General features: G+C 45.2%; 1 protein-coding gene across 1 annotated transcript in view; it reads left to right on the top strand.

Annotated features, from left to right (window-relative positions):
* Nucleotides 1–16,176, top strand: part of LOC124720760 (synaptotagmin-like protein 5) — a 261,508-nt gene extending 245,332 nt beyond the window's left edge. The window contains exon 5 of the mRNA XM_047245891.1: nt 15,968–16,176. Coding sequence (XP_047101847.1) covers nt 15,968–16,176 — 209 coding nt within the window. The remainder of the gene's footprint in view (nt 1–15,967) is intronic.
* The last annotated feature ends 3,552 nt before the right edge of the window (nt 16,177–19,728 follow it).

The following is a 19,728-nucleotide window of genomic DNA, read 5'->3' as shown; positions in this document are numbered from 1 at the left end:
TTAGCCTAGTGTCCGTTACTAGTCCCCCTCCCTGTCCTTTAATGACAGTGGTGTGTTTATCCCATCCACTATTTTTGTTAAAATCACTAGTGGCCTTTTGCACTTATATGCAAATTAGACTAATGTTTTATGTTAGGTATTTACTGCATGCGTCACTCGCGTCATAACGTATTTTATGAGGCAGTTACATCAGTCGGAGTGTGGAAAATAAAATACACCAAGGAAAAAGAAGAGCAACTGCTGAAAGAAATGAAACTCACACTTTAGCAGTAGCACCACATAATACGAATGTCATTCCGCTGCATATGCACCTTCGTTGCAATGACATCCAAAATTAGTTACAGTTGTGCAGATGTTATCTACGAAAAGTTCATAGTTATGCGGCGTATCTATGCAATACTTTATTTAAAGAAGCATCGATAACAAACCGTGGGAAAGTCAGTCTTCGCAATATACACTAATTGTCAATTCAGTATCCATGCCGATTAAACAAGACAACAAAAACAAGGCTTTTGGCGTATGAACGTTGGCGCGTGTTCTTCAAGACAAATTAGGTATTATAATTCGGCCACTGTAAGTGTTAAAAATTACTTGTAAACGCCACGAAATTCGCCATATTTTCCTCTGTACCTTGGTGAAAACCGCATCGCGGTATATTCATTCGTTCCGTATATATTTGGAGTGGCCTATCTTAGCTGCCTCACACCGTATACGAAAGAACGTGAAGGCTGTACCGGCGAATCTTGCAACTAAATTATTCTTACCAAGAAGCAACGCTAGAAAGAAACAAACACTAAATTCATTACTGCGAGCATTATTCTGAATTATACAATAGAATGTAGGAACTCAGAGAAATTATGATGGTAAAACCAGTGGAGAAGAAAATATTATGTAATTGCAATTATTGATTTTTAATCAACCGCCTGTGTTACACTGTTGACATGAGCCGTAGTATTTTACTACACCTCGATGTAAGCTTACCACAGACGTCAGACGAAGCCGTAATTCAAATACAAATGCACGCTTCATTAAATCAAATGTTCGATTTGCAATACATGTTGTATGTCTTTATCATGTAAATTTTGTGACACGATAATAATTAACGTGCGCCTTATTATTGCCCTTGCAATAAGAACTGTCACAGCAGTGGCAGTGAGGGAAGACAGAAAAAGAAGAGACAGAACAAAAGGATACTAGAGTACAAGAAGGAAGAAAAAACAGTACATGCTCGAATTTAAAAGAAAAAGATTAGCACACTGGGCTCTCATTCGCGAGGACGACGGTTCAAACACGCATCCGGCCGTCCAGATTTAGGTTTTCCATGATTTTCGTAAATCACTCCAGGCAAATGCATTTGATAGGGCGTGGCCGATTTCCTTCCCCAGTCTTGACCAAATCCGAGCTTGTGCTCCTCTCTAATGACCTCGATGTCGACGGGACTTTAAACCCAATCTTCCTTCCTTCCTTCCTTTAAAACGACGAAGATATTGGCAACAGGAGTGTGGGCAGGGGTGGTATTGGGGGGGGGGGGGGCGGGGCGGGGGGGGGGGGGGGAGGGCGGACAGGCGAGTCTAATAATGGCGCAGAAGATACAAGAATTCGGTTCCGTTGTTGAACAGTGACAAATGTCCGTTTTCCCATAACTATGCCGACATTCTTATTATGATTGTACAAGGTACTACAGCAACTTTTAAAAAGCAGCGTATTGCTGTATGGCAAGTCATCTGTGGATTGCTTATAGCTAGAAGCCAATAGCAGCAGTGAAGAGTAAGTTCAAGAAAGATAATGTTTTATTGGTAGGTACAGCCAGTGTAGGCGTGCTAGACAGAATGAATCTACTGTTGCAATTGTCATGAGGTGATACACGTGTCGGAAGTGCGATGCAAGATACAGAAGGGTTGTAAAGGTGGTCAGATTGTCAAGAAAAGACGGCGAGCGCTAGTAGCGCTGTTCTTATATCCGAAGTTGCGTTCCACGCGGTATCAAGTTTTTCGCCTGCTCTTCTGGTCCTTTTGGTGCGATGAGGGAGCAAGCTATCAAACTCGAACAATAATTTCATTATTCCCCTTATCCCCCCCCCCTCTCAATGTTGTTCTTTCCGTTAACCTGTTGTGGAGAGAGAGAGAGAGAGAGAGAGAGAGTGTACGCTGACTCAGAGAGCAACGTCCCAGCAGCCGAGTGGTCCTGGATTCTGCTTCCAGTATTCACGTTAACCTGACGCGCGCCCTCTTTTGACACTTGTTAACCTCACACGGCCTTCTGCCGTCTGCGTCACACTCGGAGCGAATCGGGAGGGCTCCCTATTCTCTGTTACAACAGAACCGCCCGACTTTTCAGACATCCCCGAACGGAGTAGCGTCTTCTTTGGTGTTTGTAAAGTCAGTGATACTGTAGTGACAAAGTCAGTAAGTGTGACTCGGTGGCTAAGAAATGCAGGGTGTTTCACGAAGATATTCAAATATTTTAGTACGTTATACTACAAGTGAAACTAAAGAAAAAAGTTCATATAAACATAGGTACGCAATTGTTTAGTTGTGGACTTACGGCTAATAAAAGATTTTTGCCTCAAATTTAGCAACTTCGCCAATATGAAGCCATCGCAAAACTGTACAAGGTTAGAGTAAAGCACGATTTCCATTTATTTTGTTGTTATTGATCTGGTGAATCTGGTAAACTATGTCCTAGACGTAGTAGTTTTCCAGAACATTCAGAGAAGTAAGGACGTAATTTCGTAAAATTTTTAATTTATTAACTACTTGGCCCAATTGGTTCTTTAAATTCCAGACTACTGCACAAAGTTTTCAACAGAAGTTGTAGAGAATTTAATTTTGGGAAAATGGTGATAATAACGTCAACTGCATCTGTATGAACGTGTCAGATAATTAGTTTTTACTAATACCATAGCACACATGAATTCATGTTAAACCGAAAAAAAAGCTCAGTGCTAAGGAAGCTGTACAGGTACATACACTTTCACTATACATTGACAATAAATGTTCAAAAATGTGTCAACTAACTTTAATGCATGTCATAAATAATCTACAGACTACAACAGTTACTATGTGGTTTCACTCAACTACACTGTTGTTATTGTGTTCTTTCACTGAACAATACTGAAAACTAACTCGTTCCAAGGTTATTAAACGACTGAAACAACTCACTAACGGTTGCCAACAATCACATAAACTTACATTCTTAATAGAAAGTAAACAAATTTACTTGTGTAATAACTTTGCTTCTCTGGATATTCTGGAAAACTGCTGCAGATACACATGTGGGACATGTTTCATTAGATTCACCACACCAATAACAACAAAATATATGAAAATTGTGCTTTACATTACCCCCTTACTGTTTTGCGATGGCTTCATATTAGCGAAGTAGCTAAATTTCAGGCAAAATCTTTTATTGGCCCTAACTCCATAACTAAACATTTGCGGACATTTTTTCCTCATTTTTACTTGTAGAATAACATATTAAAATATTTGCATATCTTCGTGAATCACCCCGTATATCGAACATTCATAAAACATTCTCCCCCTTATCGAAAACAGACGAAATATCCAGCAACACTTACGCAATTACGGATAGTTACAGAGGTAGCATGGATCGATATTTCTGCAAGGGACGTCCAAATACCTCTTAGTGCATGCCATGTCGACGTACTGCACTACGCCGGGCAAAAGGAGGGCCGTCATGAAATTATAAGGTATCCCAGGACTTTTTTCACCTCAGTGTATTCCACTTCAGTCGTTGGATCTCGGAGCGTTTCGGAAAGTGGTCAGGCGGCTACCAGGCATTCCGTTACTGACTTGGGAGTAGTGAGAGGTTTTAATCCTGTCTCGCGGGAAAAAGTAAGGCTATCGACCCTTATTTAGAGAGATTTTATTCGTGTAACCGTGTAAGGAATTAATCTGGGTGCGCCATTAAAATTTCAGAATTAAATACTCGGACCGGTACGTCGTGTAATTCTTGTCGCGTGCGGCACTTCGCCACGAGTTTGCGGATTCCGGCCGCAATCGCGAGTATGAATCAGCACGACACCACGGAAGCTGCGAGGAACGGACGAAAAGAGCGTTCCAGCATTTTGAGCAACGCAAGCCCTCATAGAAAAGACTTGTCATTGCATCTAGCAGATTTGCATCCCAAGCTCCAGATAAGTTTTAAAGAGCTATGTACGAAACTTTCACAATTTGCCGACCAGTGGTTAACATTCGGAATGACGACGGATGAAATCCACGTCCAGCCATTCAAATTTAGCTTTTCCTCGATTTTCCTCAAATGCTCCACGCAAGTGCCGGGATGGTTCCCTTGAAAAGTGCACTGCTGATTTCCTTCCTCGTTCTTGAAACATTTCGAGCTTTTGCGCCGTCTCCATGACTTCGATGTCGACGGGACGTTAAACCCTAATCTCTCTTCCTTTCTTCCTTTCTTCCTTCTTCCATTTTCCTTACATATAATGTGATTCCAACGACCTAACATGATGGTTCAATACAAGATACGCACATCAAAAAAAGTTTTGCATCACCCCGGTTGCCAGAACACCTGAAGATAGACATTGACTGTGAAAATTGCATCACAAACACAGTCCCTTTGACTGTTCAGAAATGTCACTAAACCCGCCCATAGATGTAAACAACCATGCATGAGCAGCGCCTATTAGACGGAAGGGGTCCGACAGCCGATCAGTTCCAGTCATTCCACCAGAAAGGGATACACGGCTCGTGTTGTCCGTAATTCAACCATGCCTAGACGGTCAATACAGCGGTTCCATCGCGTCCGCATTGTTACTTTGTGCCACGAAGGGCTCTCAACAAGGAAAGTGTCCAGGCGTATCGGAATGAACGAACGCGATGTTGTTCTGACATGGAGGAGATACAGAGAGATAGAAACTTCGATGACATGCCCCGCCCAGGCCACCTAAGGGCTACTACTGCAGTGGATGACCTTTACCTACGGATTATCGCTCGGAGGAACCCGACAGCAACCCCACCATGTTGAATAATCCTTTTCGTGTAGCCACAGGACGTGGCGTTACGACTCAGACTGTGCCCAATAGGCTGCATGATGTGCAACTTCACTCCCGACGTCCATGGGGAGGTCCATCTTACAACCACGACACCATGCAGCGCGGTACATACGGGTCCAACAACACGCTGAATGGACCGCTCAGGATTGGCATCACGTTCTCTTCACCGATGAGTGTCGCATATGCCTTCAACCAGACAATCGTCGGAGACGTGTTTAGAGGCAACCCGGTCAGGCTGAACGCCTTAGACACACTGCCCAGCGAGGTGGAGGTTCCCTGCTGTTTTGGGGTGGCATGACGTGGGGCCGGCGAACGCCGCTGGTGGTCATGGAAGGTGCCGTAACGGCTGTACGATACGTGAATGCTATCCTCCGGTCGACAGTGCAACCATATCGGCAGCATATTGGCGAGGCGTTCGTCTTCATGGACGATAACTCGCGCGCCCATCGAGCACATCTTTTGAATGACTTCCTTCAGTATAACGACATCGCTCGACTACAGTGGCCAGCATGTTCTCCAGACATGAACCCTATCGAACATGCCTGGTATAGATTGAAAAGGGCTGTTTATGGACAACATGACCCACCAACCGCTCTGAGGGATCTACGCCGAATCGCCGTTGAGGAGTGGGACAATCTGGACTAATAGTGTCTTGATGAACTTGTGGATAGTATGCCATGACGAATACAGACATGCATCAATGCAAGAGGAAGTGCTACTGGGTATTATAGGTACCGGTGTGTACAGCAATCTGGACCACCAATTCTGAATGTCTCGCTCTATGGTGGCACAACATGCAATGTGTGGTTTACAGGAGCAATAAAAACAGCGGAAATGATGTTTATGTTGATCTCTATTCCAATTTTCTGTACAGGTTCCGGAACTCTCGAAACAGAGGTGATGCAAAACTTCTTTTGATTTATGTATCTGAAGAAGGAAGAATCTACTATCTAATTTTTTTTCACTTTATTTCAGTTTCCAAGAATAATTTTACTGTGTTTAGCAAAAAATGCCATCCGCAAGTAGTTAATTTCAAATTGTTCATTAATGTTGCCACACCCAGAGAAAGAATAAACGGGAGGTATTGTTCACACGAAGAAAATTTTAAATCGTTCATTCATTTGTCCTAAGAATGTGATAGCATTCCACTTCTTTGCGAGTCAAGAGCGGCAACAGACGCAATTGTCTTTTGCTCCTCCTCTACTGTTGTACACGCTGTAAATGATGGTTGTATTTATGATTACAGAACCATAAGAAGGTTGAATTTTCTACCACTATTATTTCTATTAGAATAATGGAAGATATTGTGAACAGTTATTAGCCGGCCGGTGTGACCGAGCAGTTCTAGGAACTTCAGTCCCATAGCGCTTAGAGCCATTTGAACCTCAGGTAGTGGTGGACGGGAATGGTCGATATTCACGGGAGTGGTAGTAAAAGTGCGCATGGAATTAGAGCAAGAAGTCACTCGTGCATGGAGTTACCGGAAGATGTCACTCATTACTTCGACAGTGCTACCAGTAGTCCAGCTAGCACAATGGCTGTGCGTAGGGAAATAAAAGGAATAAAAGTACAGTGGTCGAGCAGCTTCTCGTAAGCCACACATTTCTTTACTCAGTACTAAGCGTAGAGAGAGACGCCACTGGATGGTGGGTGACGGGAAACAAGTGATTTCGAGTGATGAATCGCGCTGTACCTTGCGGCAATCCGTGTGATATTACTGGCTGTGGTCGCCAGTGTTTTATCTTGCTGGAAGCTCGCCATGATGCAGCTTGATACACGTGAAGCAGCATATGGTACAAAAGTGGAGGGAGGTACAAGCAGCAGACGGTACAGTATGTACCATTCCCGTGGAGAGTCCGCCAGTTGTACTGAACTTAGAATGAAATTTTCACTCTACAGCGGAGTGTCCGCTGATATGAAACTTCCTGGCAGATTAAAACTGTGTGCCGGTCCGAGACTCGAACTCGGAACCTTTGCCTTTCGCGGGCAAGTGCTCTACCGACCGAGCTACCCAAGTACGACGCACGCCCCGTCCTCACAGCTTTAATTCCGCCAGTACCTCGTCTCCTACCTTCCAAACTTCACAGAAGCTCTGCTGCGAACCTTGCAGAACTTGCTTCTGATTGGTCGGCACATTCGGGTGTTAGGCGCCAAAACGGCTAACGTCTCTTATTAATTATTTACATACTTTTCATTGTATTTACCCCGGTTTTCAGTATGACAGTCTCTCATGGTTACCCTACGAGTCAATCGGTTTTGTTTATTAAATTTCACTAGTTTTGAGGAAAATAAGAGTAATGATATTACAACCGAAGTGCTTCGGACACCTTCGGGTCGTTTTGGAGCGCATGGGAGACGAAGTACTTCGGCTACGCTAGTCAGACTCTTTCGGGTGTTCTTCAGAGCCGGACATGTATCTCTCTTTGGGACTGACTTGTACTCTATATCGGAAGTTGTCAGAAAAGAAAGCTATGTCGTGTGTTGTAGAAGACAGCGTAAAAAGTGATATTTTAAAATATAAACCAACATTAATGAGAGGTGTCGTCTACCATCATTGTCAATCCTACACATCTTGCCCTCTGTAGATACATAGACTAACCTGGGCAAAAGGCATCCCACAAAAATAGCACAAACACAGGTTCAAGTTCGAGATGACAGCATAGCAGCCTCCGACGAAAAAGATCCCACGACCGACGAGCTGTCTTCTGCGCTGGCTAAAATGGTTCAAATGGCTCTGAGCACTATGGGACTTAATATCTAAGGTCATCAATCCCCTAGAACTTAGAACTACTTAAAACTAACTAAGCTAAGGACATCACACACATCCATGCCAGAGGCAGCATTCGATCCTGTGACCGTAGCGGTCGCGTGGTTCCAGACTGAAGCGCCTAGAACCACTCGGCCACCCCGGCCGGCTTCTGCGCTGGGGACACAACTTTAGAAGACGACAGCTTGGTGGAAAGAACGGTTAGGGACTCTTATTCAATCTCTACAGATCTCTCCACCTTCCAGATCTGACTTCCAACAAGACTACGTATAATTTTATAAAGGTTTGGGGTTTGGTGAATTCCTAGAGAACATAACGTGCCCTCATGTGTCGTGCCAACTGTGAAGTACAGAGGTGTTGGTGGTGGTGGTGGTGGTGGTGGTGGTGGTAGGGTACGGGGCTGTTTTCTGTGATTAGAAAACGCTAAAAATATTTTACCACGTTGTGTACTGTGTACAAGAGAAACTGTTCGTAGACGATGACTGATTGTGTAGGCCTGAGAGCAACGCATCCTGCCATGAAGCAGCATCTGTAAAGCAGTGGATAGAAGTGGACTGGTCTGAGCAGAGTCCCGATCTCAATCGAATGGAACACCTTTGGGATGAGTTAAAACGTCAGCTTCGCTCCAGAGCTCAGAGTTTAACATAACTTTCTTCTCTTGTTCCTGTTCTGCGGAATAAAAAAGGAGATCAAACACCATTGAAAGTATCATAAAGGTTTTGGGTGAGTACACCCATGTTAATATCTACCAATAAGTGTCCAGATACTTTTGATTAGCTTGTGTAAAATGGATGCAGCTGCCGTAGATAGAGCAAGAATTGGCGATTTGCTGTTAATACTCGACGCCACAATAGTTTGGCTCACCGCGCGCCCAATATTGTACTCTAGTTGCTGCGTCTCACCAACCGCGACCTTTCCCATTTGCTGAAGATTTGTTGCGCGCCTTAACCGTTTCTCTGCTACAGACGTGCTCTTTGTATTCCCTGCTGAGGCGGCTTGTCTTAGGGCTCTACTGCTCGCCAAATGGTCGAGCCTGTGCTGCGAGCCGGCCGCTGTGGCCGAGCGGTTCTAGGTGCTTCAGTCCGGAACCGCTCGACCGCTAACATCGCAGGTTCGAATCCTGCCTCGGGCATGGATGTGTGTGATATCCTTAGGTTAGTTAGGTTTAACTAGTTCTAAGTTCTAGGGTACTGATGACCTCAGCTGTTAAGTCCCACAGTGCTTAGAGACATTTGAACCATTTTTATGCTACCAGACGACACTATGGCCGATATGGAATACTTTCTCGAAAACTATTGGGTTAAAAGAAACTGATTTTCTGCGCATCTTACAGTCTGATATCTTCAGTGAATAAGGAACTGAAGTTCATTTCGTTATCCGCCACGCTTACTGCGCTGCATCAAATTAAGTAAAACATCCACGAGAGTTCGCAGAGGTAAAAACGCATTGTGTAATCATTGCGTTACGGTTGGTTTTAGCTCAGACATTGCAGTAAATAAAATGTAGCTGGGGTAATTTTATTTAAAATTTATAGCAGAAGGATATCTCAATTCGTTCTCCTATTGCGGGGTTGTATATCCGAAAGATGCTCGTGCGCGACGCGCCCAATCACGTTCTTTCGCATCGCGAATCATGCCGTCACATCTCACAAACGATTCAAGCTATCACAGCGAGGTCTTCTGCAAATGATAGCATGCTGTGAGGCACATATGTTGTATGATAAATACTCGAAAAGATTTTATCCACTTATTCACCGAGCTATGGAAGTAACTCATCAGCAGCAGTGAGTGGTCGGCGGCTCAAGATGCTTTGAGGCAACCATGGCATTGTACGAAAACCCTAGCGGCACGCATACATAAGGTCATCAAAAGTATCCGAACACTCCCAAACACATACGTTTTTCATATCAGGTCCATCATGCTGCCACCTACTGCCAGGTACTGCATATCAGCGACCTCAGTACTCACTAACATCGTGAGAGCACAGAATGGGACACTCCGCGGAACCCACTTCGAACGTGGGCAGGTGATTGGGTGTCACAGGTGTCATACGTCTGTACGCGAGATTAGCGCTCTCGTAAACATTCCTAGGTCCACTGTTCCCAACGTGATATAGAAGTGGAAATGTGAAGGGACGCGTACAGCACAAAAGCGTACAGGCCGACCTCGTCTGTTGACTGACAGAGACCACCGGCAGTTGAAGAGGGTCGTAATGTGTACTTGGCAGACATCTATCCAGGCCATCACACAGGAATTCCGAACTGCATCAGGATCCACTGCAAGTACTATGACAGTTAGGCGGGAGGTGAGAAAACTTGGATTTCATGGTCGAGCGGCTGCTCATAAGCCACACATCACGCCGGTAAATGCCAAACTTCGCCTCGCTTGGTGTAAGGTTTGTAAACATTGGACGATTCAGTGGAAAAACATTGTGTGGAATGACGAATCACGGTACGCAATATGGCGATCCGATGGCTGGGTGCGGGTATGGCGACGCCCGGTGAACATCATCTACCAGCGTGTGTACTGCCAGCAGTAAAATTCAGAGGCGGTGGTGTTATGGTATGGTCCTGTTTTTCATGGAGGAGTATTGCAACCCTCGTTGTTTTGCTCGGCACTATCACAGCACGGCTCTACATTGATGTTTTAAGCACCTTCTTGCTTCCTTCTGTTCAAGAGCAATTCGGGGATGGCGATTGCATCTTTCAACACGATAGAGCACCTTTTCATAATGCACGGCCTGTAGGGAAGTGGTTACACGACAATAACATCCCTGTAATGGACTGGCCTGCACAGACTCCTGACCTGAATGCTATAGGACATCCGGTTCTAGGCACTTCAGTCCGGAACCGCGTGACTGCTATGGTCGCAGGTTTGAATCCTGCCTCGGGCATGGATGTGTGTGATGCCCTTAGGTTAGTTAGGTTTAAGTAGTTCTAAGTTCTAGGGGACCGATGATCCCAGATGTTGAGTCCCATAATGCTCACAGCCATTTGAACCATTTTTATAGAACACCTCTAGGATGTTTTGGAACACCGACTTCGTGCCAGGCCTTACCGACCGACATCGATACCTCCTCAGTGCAGCACTCCGTGGAGAATGGACTGACATTCCCCAAGAAACCTTCCAGCACCTGATTGAAGCCGTACGGAGTGGCCGCGCGGTTAGAGGCACCATGTCACGAATCGGGCGACCACTCCTGCCGAAGGTTTGAGTCCTCCCTCGGGCACGGGCGTGTGTGTTGTCTTTAGCGTAAGCTAGTTTAAGTATTGTGTAAGTCTAGGGACCGATGACCTCAGCAGTTTGGTCCCATAGGAATTCACATACATTTGAACCTGATTAAATGTATGCCTGCGAGAGTGGAAGCTGTCATCAAGGATAAGGGTGGGCAACACCATACTGAATTCTAACATTACCGATGGAGGGCGCCACGAACTTGTAAGTCATTTTCAGCCAGGTGTCTGGATACTTTTGATTACATAGTGTATACGAGGTGTGGCTAGAAAAAAACCGGACTAGTACTGGTGAAACAATAAAACGAATGCAATAAGGCTGAAAGTCGCGTGGCCTGTCACGTGACTCTCGCTCCGCCTACTGCTCGAATTTCATCTGCCTCCTGCACTCAGTCTGCCCGTGGCGTCTGTTTTAAGTAGTTGATGTTTTGTCTGTGCGTCGGAAAATGTTGAGTGTACAGAAAGAACAGCGTGTTAACATCAAATTTTGTTTCAAACTAGGAAAATCTGCAAGTGAAACGATTGTAATGTTACAACAAGTGTACGGCGATGATTGTTTATCGCGAACACAAGTGTTTGAGTGGTTTAAACGATTTAAAGATGGCCGCGAAGACACCAGTGATGACACTCGCACTGGCAGACCATTGTCAGCAAAAACTGATGCAAACATTGAAAAAATCGGTAAACTTGTTCGACAAGATCGCCGTTTAACAATCAGAGCAGTGTCTGAGTTAACAGGAGTTGTCAAGGGAAGTGTTAGGCAGATTCTTCATGAAAGTTTCAACATGAACAAAGTGTGTTCAAAAATGGTTCCAAAGTGTCTCACAATTGAACAGAAGGAACGCCGAAGAATGATTTGTTCTGACACCCTGGAAAACACTGAAAGTGATCCCACCTTCTTACAAAATGTTATTACTTGCGATGATTCGTGGTTTTTTTACTTACGATCCCGAAACTAAACGCCAATCGATGCATTGGAAAACTCCTGGTTCTCCACGACAAAAAAAAGCACGAATGTCAAAATCGAAATTCAAGGCAATGATGATTGTTTTTTTTGACATCAAAGGGATTGTGCACATTGATTGGGTACCAGAGGGACAAACAGTGAATCAGCATTACTACATTAGCGTCCTGGCTACCCTACGTGAGCGAGTACGGAGAAAACGGAACGATTTGTGGAGAAAAAAGTCATGGATCCTTCACCAAGACAATGCCCCAGCTCACAGTGCGTTGTCAGTGAAGACGTTTTTGGCAAAACACAACATTCCCATCTTAGATCATCCACCCTACTCACCTGATTTGGCCCCCTGTGACTTTTTTTCTTTTCCCTAAAGTCAAGTCAGCTTTGAAAGGAACTAGATTTGAGACTGTTGAAGCAGTAAAAGAAAAAGCAACGGAAGTAATGTATGGACTTACCGAAAATGATCTGCAGCATTGCTATGAACAGTGGAAAATTCGTATGGAGCGGTGTAGAGACCGAGGAGGAGAGTACATTGAAGGAGATAACATGAAATTGTAAATAATTGTAAATAAATGTTTTTTCCAGCATCAGTCCGGTTTTTTTCTAGCCGCACCTCGTATAGGTCCACAGCACCAGGGGAACTGCGTAGCAGGACGTCTATACACACACATAACAGCAAAAGTATTAAAGATCGGAGCAGAGATGCAGTCAGGCGCCTTCGTCGGGGCTCGGTGCTGGGCTGGATGCGTCCCATTGTCGCAGGTGGCTACTCGCTCGGCATGCGCCCGCCGTCCTCGACAATGCCGCAGGCGCGCCCTCCGGGGATTTTTTGCTCGCGGCCGTAGAAGTACGTGTCCGGAGTGCCAGAACTAGCGGCAGCGGCTGTGCTGGGATGCGCCGTCGCGGAAACGGCGGCGCCCAGGCCCTGGCGGCGCAAGTGCGACTGCCCGCAGCCCGCTGCCGGCTGTGGGTGGGGGCGGCGGGGGTGGATGACCGCGCCGGTCACGTCTCGCGACCAGCCGTGCGCTACGGCCGCGCCGCGCCTCGCCCCGCCAGACCCCTGCTGGCTCCGCGCCCACCACAGGCCAGCGACTCTCTGATGGTCGCCACAGCTCAGCAGAGTGTCGTGCAGACACGCTCACGCACTGGTGAAACTTACCTCGCCATGCTATCCCAGATGCAGCATCGTCTTGAAGCAGTGTTTTAGCGAGTTTCCCTCTGGTTAATATTGTGCTTCCGGGTGTTCGTCGAGTTGTTGTTTCCATTCGTGTCACCCGACGAATGCTACACTACTGTCTGCGAAACGTAAAACACCAAGTCTGTGAGATGTGATTTTGGTACAACAAATTTAGTACGGAGTAGTGTCATCACGTGCAGCATTCAGAGCCGGCATGGAATCAAAGAGCGCCTGAATGCGCCGCTGGGGAATACCACGCGGGTTGTAGGCGCGTCTACAAAGCAATCAGCTGTGGCTGCAGAAGGACCTCAACGAGCAAATTGCCGACCGACCATATCTCAGACGTGACAGACGGATGACGTCGGGCCGGGGAGGCAGTGGTACCCGTCATTCGTCGAAGAAGGCTTGGACATTCACCGCCACATGCGGCTGGGCGATGTCCTGCTGAAATATGGCGCGAGGGACAGCCTGCAGGAGGGGCAATGCCTCGTGTTGTAAAACTTTCCTGACGTAGCGGTAGCTGTTCAGATTGCTTTCAAGATTATGAGGTGAAATTGCATGTTATAGACAATGGCGCCCAAAACCATCACGTTGGCGTTTGTCCGCGATACCACTCGACAATACAGTCTGCTCGACTGCGTTCAGCACGGCGGCGTCGAAGGCGTATGCGACCGTCGCTGTAGGACAAACTGAAGCGGGACTCGTGCGAAAACAATTCATTTTGCCACTCAGCACCCCAGTATCGGCGTTCAAGTGCCAATTGCAGTCTGCGGCATTGGTCGAAGAAGACGGAGTCGAACCGTTGACGCACCCAAGTCTGTACCCGTCGCAGTGCTCCAACATGACGTCAGCACTGTGAATGAAGTTGATCTGTCCGTTGCAGCCAAGCAGACAAGATGGCGGCCGTCTCGCGCTGCGGTCACATTGCGTCGTCCAATAGCTTGGCACTGTGTGCGGCCCTCTTCACTGGTTCCACATAACTATTCACTGTTGAAGCAGAGTGCCCTGTACGAGCCGCAACGTCACGGAACGACAGAGCCGCCTCCTGGAGACCAATCATTCTGTCCAGTTTCAAAGCACTCACATGCCTGTACTCCACCATGAGATGACGGCGAGACATATTGGCACTTCAAAGAGATTTTCACTCTGCAGCGGAGTGTGCGCTGATATGAAACTTCCTGGCAGACTAAATCTACATCTACATCTACATCCATACTCCGCAAGCCACCTGACGGTGTGTGGCGGAGGGTACTTTGAGTACCTCTATCGGTTGTCCCCTCTATTCCAGTCTCGTATTGTTCGTGGAAAGAAAGATTGTCGGTATGCCTCCGTGTGGGCTCTAATCTCTCTGATTTTATCCTCGTGGTCTCTTCGCGAGATATACGTAGGAGAGAGCAATATACTGCTTGACTCCTCGGTGAAGGTATGTTCTCGAAACTTCAACAAAAGCCCGTACCGAACTACTGAGCGTCTCTCCTGCAAAGTCTTCCACTGGAGTTTATCTATCATCTCCGTAACGCTTTCGCGATTACTAAATGATTCTGTAACGAACCTGTGTGCCGGACCGAGACTCGAACTCGGGACCTTTGCCTTTCGCGGGCAAGTGCTCTACCATCCGAACTACCCAAGCACGACTCACGCCCCATACTCACAGCTTTACTTCTGCCAGTACCTCGTCTCCTACCTTCCAAACTTTACAGACGCTCTCCTCATAGGAGACGAGGTACTGGCAGAAGTAAAGCTGTGAGGATGGGGCGTGAGTCGTGCTTGGGTAGCTCAGATGGTAGAGTACTGGCCCGCGAAAGGCAAAGGTCCCGAGTTCGAGTCTCGGTCCGGCACACAGTTTTAATCTGCCAGGAAGTTTCATAATGGCACTTGGTTTCAAGTTTCCATTTCGTATGATGGCTCCCCATCGACTGAGCTTTGCGTAACACTGGTCTGTCCGGTCACACCAAAGAGGGCGCTGATGGGCCTACGTGCACGGCACGTCTTTACCCTTTAAATCACTCCGTTGCTCTACACGTCGTCTTACTGTCGCATGTGACAGACCACTGCTTCTGACTGTTTCGCTTTTTTACAACACTAGCGTAGACGCCACTTCTAAAGAGCTTCTTCATCACACTGTTCACTTCGGCTCAACACTCTGCAGATTCTTGGGAATGGGTTGACAGTAGGACTTGATCACAAGCAGAATTAGTGCAGTTGAGAACATCCGTACGCTAGGCAGCAAAATTTGATCGCTTGCACAAAAAGCCCAGACCAGATGCAGGAAGCCGTATTGTGGTTAACCTTCTGGGTCCTTTGGTGTCATGTGTGATACTGCACCTTTTCATTTTTTTATTTCGTCGCACGTTGACGCTGGCAAAATGACCCGTTGATACCATATGCTATAGGTTACGTGCTTGCCATTTGTCACTTGTTTCACATTCTCAACGATCCTAGCAGGTGGCGGCTGAGTTCAGTAGCAGCGGATTTTGTATTGCAACGACATATGGAACAACAAAGGTAAAATAAACAGTTTTATTTATCGTTATTACTTTTGGTGTGTTTATAACTTGTTTTAAAATGTTTTATAACTAACACAATGAAAAATCCAGAGCTTTAAAATGATATTACTATTACTTGCGAACAGTTTTCTGGATGGTATCACCCATGATACCCAGGGACTTGTCAGTCATATCATTTTATAGGTATAACTAAACTATTTACGTCTTAATATCATTAAAATTTTAAAAGCATATGTTTTCTTACGTTGACAGAGTGCATAATTGAGGTTATTTTCATACCTTAATTGCCTTCAGGGTTGTCTGAAAATGAAATTCTGGAGCTTTTAAAGGTGATAGATCCAAATATGTCGGATGCAGAATGGTCTGAAGATGAAGACGATGCTGATTTAACAGTCCAGGCTGTAGCTTTCGCAGCGGATGAGGCAAAATGGACATCAAGGATAATACACCATTTCGTGGACATTGCCATAGCTGCTGTACAGAAAGAATGCTATCCACATTAATTGGGCGAGAAAGGGTATAATGCAGTATTATGCGTTTAAACGTGATATTGCTCAAAATATGATCAACCACAAGAGGCTTGCTGAACAAAATGAGAGCAGCTCAGAAGAGGATGCTGGGCAGCAAGAATCCAAACGTCCGAGAGTATCTCAGGCGATGCCACCAGTTCAGTCTAGGTCTCCAAAAGCTTTACACTTGCCAGAGATGAGAAATTATCCCCAAAAGCGCAGATACAAATGTAGGTTCATTGTATGTAAGGGTCTCACCCTTATTCGTTGTAAAGAATGCAAGGTACTTTTTACATGACAAGTGGACGCAACTCTTTCTTAAAGTTTCACGGCATTTAATCATAAAAATACGTTAGTTGAGGTTGAAGCTTAACTTTACAAAGTAGGAACACAATGTATTTTTTTTTTCCTTTTGTGAATACTATGTAAGAAGAGGTCCCAGGATGAAATATGATACATATGTAAAATTTTAATGAAAATAAAAATTAAAGAAACAAAAATATTTTGTGCTAAATTATGCACACAGTAACCCAGAAATAAACTTCCATTAAAATAGGAGATTATATGTCCCTTCAGGAAGCAAGAGCTTAATTTCACTGACAAACATCTGGACGAGGAGACAGTGAAGATCCTTGCTAAAAGGTTAAATTTCGCACCCACTCCAAAAATCCTGTCACTAACAGGTTACATAAGCTCCGTGGAGCTTTTTATAATTTCTCTCCCACCGAAGGCAGCAGAAGAAGTTCGCCACGAAACCTACAGAGCATTTACCGAGGCGCCAGTGCTACGATCAAACATATCCAAGGGAGAACAAGGAGCATTGAAAAACGTGCGGGAGGACTAGGGAACTGTAATTCTGCCATCCGACAAGGGCAATGCTACCGCCCTAATGTCACGTTTGGACTACAGTGAGATGATTTTCGATCTTTTGAATCACTTGCGTACAGTGAGACAGATGTCTATTCTACGAATAAAATCGAGAAGAAGGTGATGACTCTTCTCAATGAGTCAGGCTTGCTACGTAACATCATTAAGGGTCTTAAAACACGAGGGGCAGTGTCATCACGACTATATGGCCTTCCTAAGGCACACAGAGAAAGAATTCCTGTAAAATCCATAGTTAGTAATATTGGCACACCTGCATGACAGCTGGCAAAATACCTGAAACACATTTCGCGAATATGTGGGGAAGCGTGAACACCACACCGGCAACTCAGCTGACTTCGTACAAAGCCTCAGTCAATTGCGGTTCCAGTGCACGGACGTTATAGTAAGTTTCGATGTAATCTCCCTCTTTACGAGAGCTCCACTTTCTGATGGTCAAATGGTTCTGAGCACTATGGGACTTAACATCTATGGTCATCAGTCCCCTAGAACTTAGAACTACTTAAACCTAACTAACCTAAGGACATCACACAACACCCAGTCATCACGAGGCAGAGAAAATCCACTTTTTGATTCCTTACAACAAATCGCGGAGAAAAGTCTGACGATTGTTTCACTGAATGTGTTAGGCACGTTCTTACATCTTCTCATTTCCTATCCTATTCGACGAAAATATTACACCGAACCATCGCTAATCCGGCACTCAGTAGTCTGGCCTCTCACTAATTCTGGTCCACTTCCAGCTTCTAGTCATTCAACCAGAAATGACGCACACAGTCATGAATTCTCGTGCGTAACAGTATTGTTGCTTTAATTACAATATTAAGCAATACTATAAATGTTTGAAATTGTGGCTTTCTTTACGGTTCAGTATCATGGCTTGCGAAAGGAAAGGCTAGCTAGACCTCAAGCAGATATTCGACATTAGAGATAGATTGAACAGAACCCATTGGTGCTGAATGCAGTGTTGGACGAGTAACTATTTGTGACCAAACTTTAATAGATAAAGAGTGATCAAAAGTGTATAGGAAAGTTATGATGAAAGTGACGAAGAAACTGACATAGGATGAGGGAACACGAAAATATGCCACACTGCTGGTGTTGAAGCTGCAGACATCTTTCTGCAATACATGGTGCTACAATCAGAAACAAGCCGTATCAATCAAAATGTTCAAATGTGTGTGAATTCCTAAGGGACCAAACTGCTTAGGTCATCGGTCCCTAGACTTACACGCTACTTAAACTAACTTATGCTAAGAACAACGCACACACCCATGCCCGAGGGAGGACTCGAACCTCCTGCGGGAGGGGCCTCGCAGTCTGTGACATGACGCCTCAAACCGCGTGGCCACTCCGCACGGCATTATCAATCTGATGTAATTCTTGTAAAGCCGTTGTGTGTTAACGCGTACTGCCATCGCCTATCATCATTGCGACACCTAAAAATTTGGGACATGTTTCATAGTGAGTGATACTGCGGTGTATATGTAACAGTCAAGCACTAAGTTTCTGTGAAAATGAATGTATCTTTAGATTTAATAAAGTATAATCTCTATGTGTTTACGTTCAGTTTAAGACACTCTCAATAATCCGGCACTTCTGCCAACCAGGAAACCAACACGTGCAAGGAATTACCTGATTAGCAAGGGTCTAGTGTGTTAACAAACCGATAGTGTGGGGGAAGAGAGACAGTTATCACCTGTCGTGCCGAACATATACGTGAAACGCTTTGAAGCAAAGGCACTAGAATCCACCAAGTTGAAACGTGCGTGGATGACACGTTTGTAGTCTGGCCTCATGAAGCAGAAAAACTTAAATAGTTCCTGGAACATTTAAATTCCACCCATCATAATATTAAATTAACTATAAAATTCGAAGAACAGGTCCAACTACATATTCTCGACGTGTTAGTTAAGGGAAGAACGGACGGATCTCTGCGTTATAGCGTATGGAAGGTGAAAATTGCTTAAACCGACAAACTCCGGGATGTCTCACGGGACAGCGAAATAAATATTTTTTCAAATGTCATTTTCCTGTGAGGATTTTCTAAATCGGTAAAGGAAGTTTTGTCTGGATGAAAATCAGTTAAGCTAACAAACTCCGGGAAGTTGCATGGGATAAGGAAAACACACGAATGTGTTTTCCTGTGAGGACAAAAAGTAAGACAGACCAGTTTCAATTCTCTGTTACCAAGAGACAACATTAACACAACACAATTACCTAAATTACACTAGATTTTCAAAAATGCCTCCATTGACTTTTAAACTGAGGTTACACCGGTAGGTCATGTTCCGCCTAACACGGTCAAAGGCTGCAGGAGTGTCCTTAATTCCTACTACTGCTGCTGCTGCTATCCGGGCAACCAGATCCTCTTCTGATTCAAAAGTGGTTTTATAAACAAGGTTGCACGTCTCTCCTCACAAAAATTCGGTTGGCACATCCACCGCAGCTGGAAAACGCTGAGCGAACTTGCATTTCACGGAATATCACTGCGAGCACTGAAAAACAAAACAGCATCAAAGAGTGCAATAGGTGTCGAGAATCGAACTCTGCTATAAATATCGGCTTGACACCAACAATAGCTCACAGTCTGGTTGGAGTATGTACATAAAACAGCAAAATTCGTAGCACCTAAAGAAGACAGCTGGGTCGGTCGACGAA

This window comes from Schistocerca piceifrons, chromosome 1 (genome assembly GCF_021461385.2).
Source record: "Schistocerca piceifrons isolate TAMUIC-IGC-003096 chromosome 1, iqSchPice1.1, whole genome shotgun sequence".
NCBI classification, from domain to species: domain Eukaryota; kingdom Metazoa; phylum Arthropoda; class Insecta; order Orthoptera; family Acrididae; genus Schistocerca; species Schistocerca piceifrons.
Note: the sequence above shows the minus strand (reverse complement) of the source record. Positions and strands in the feature narration are given on the sequence as shown.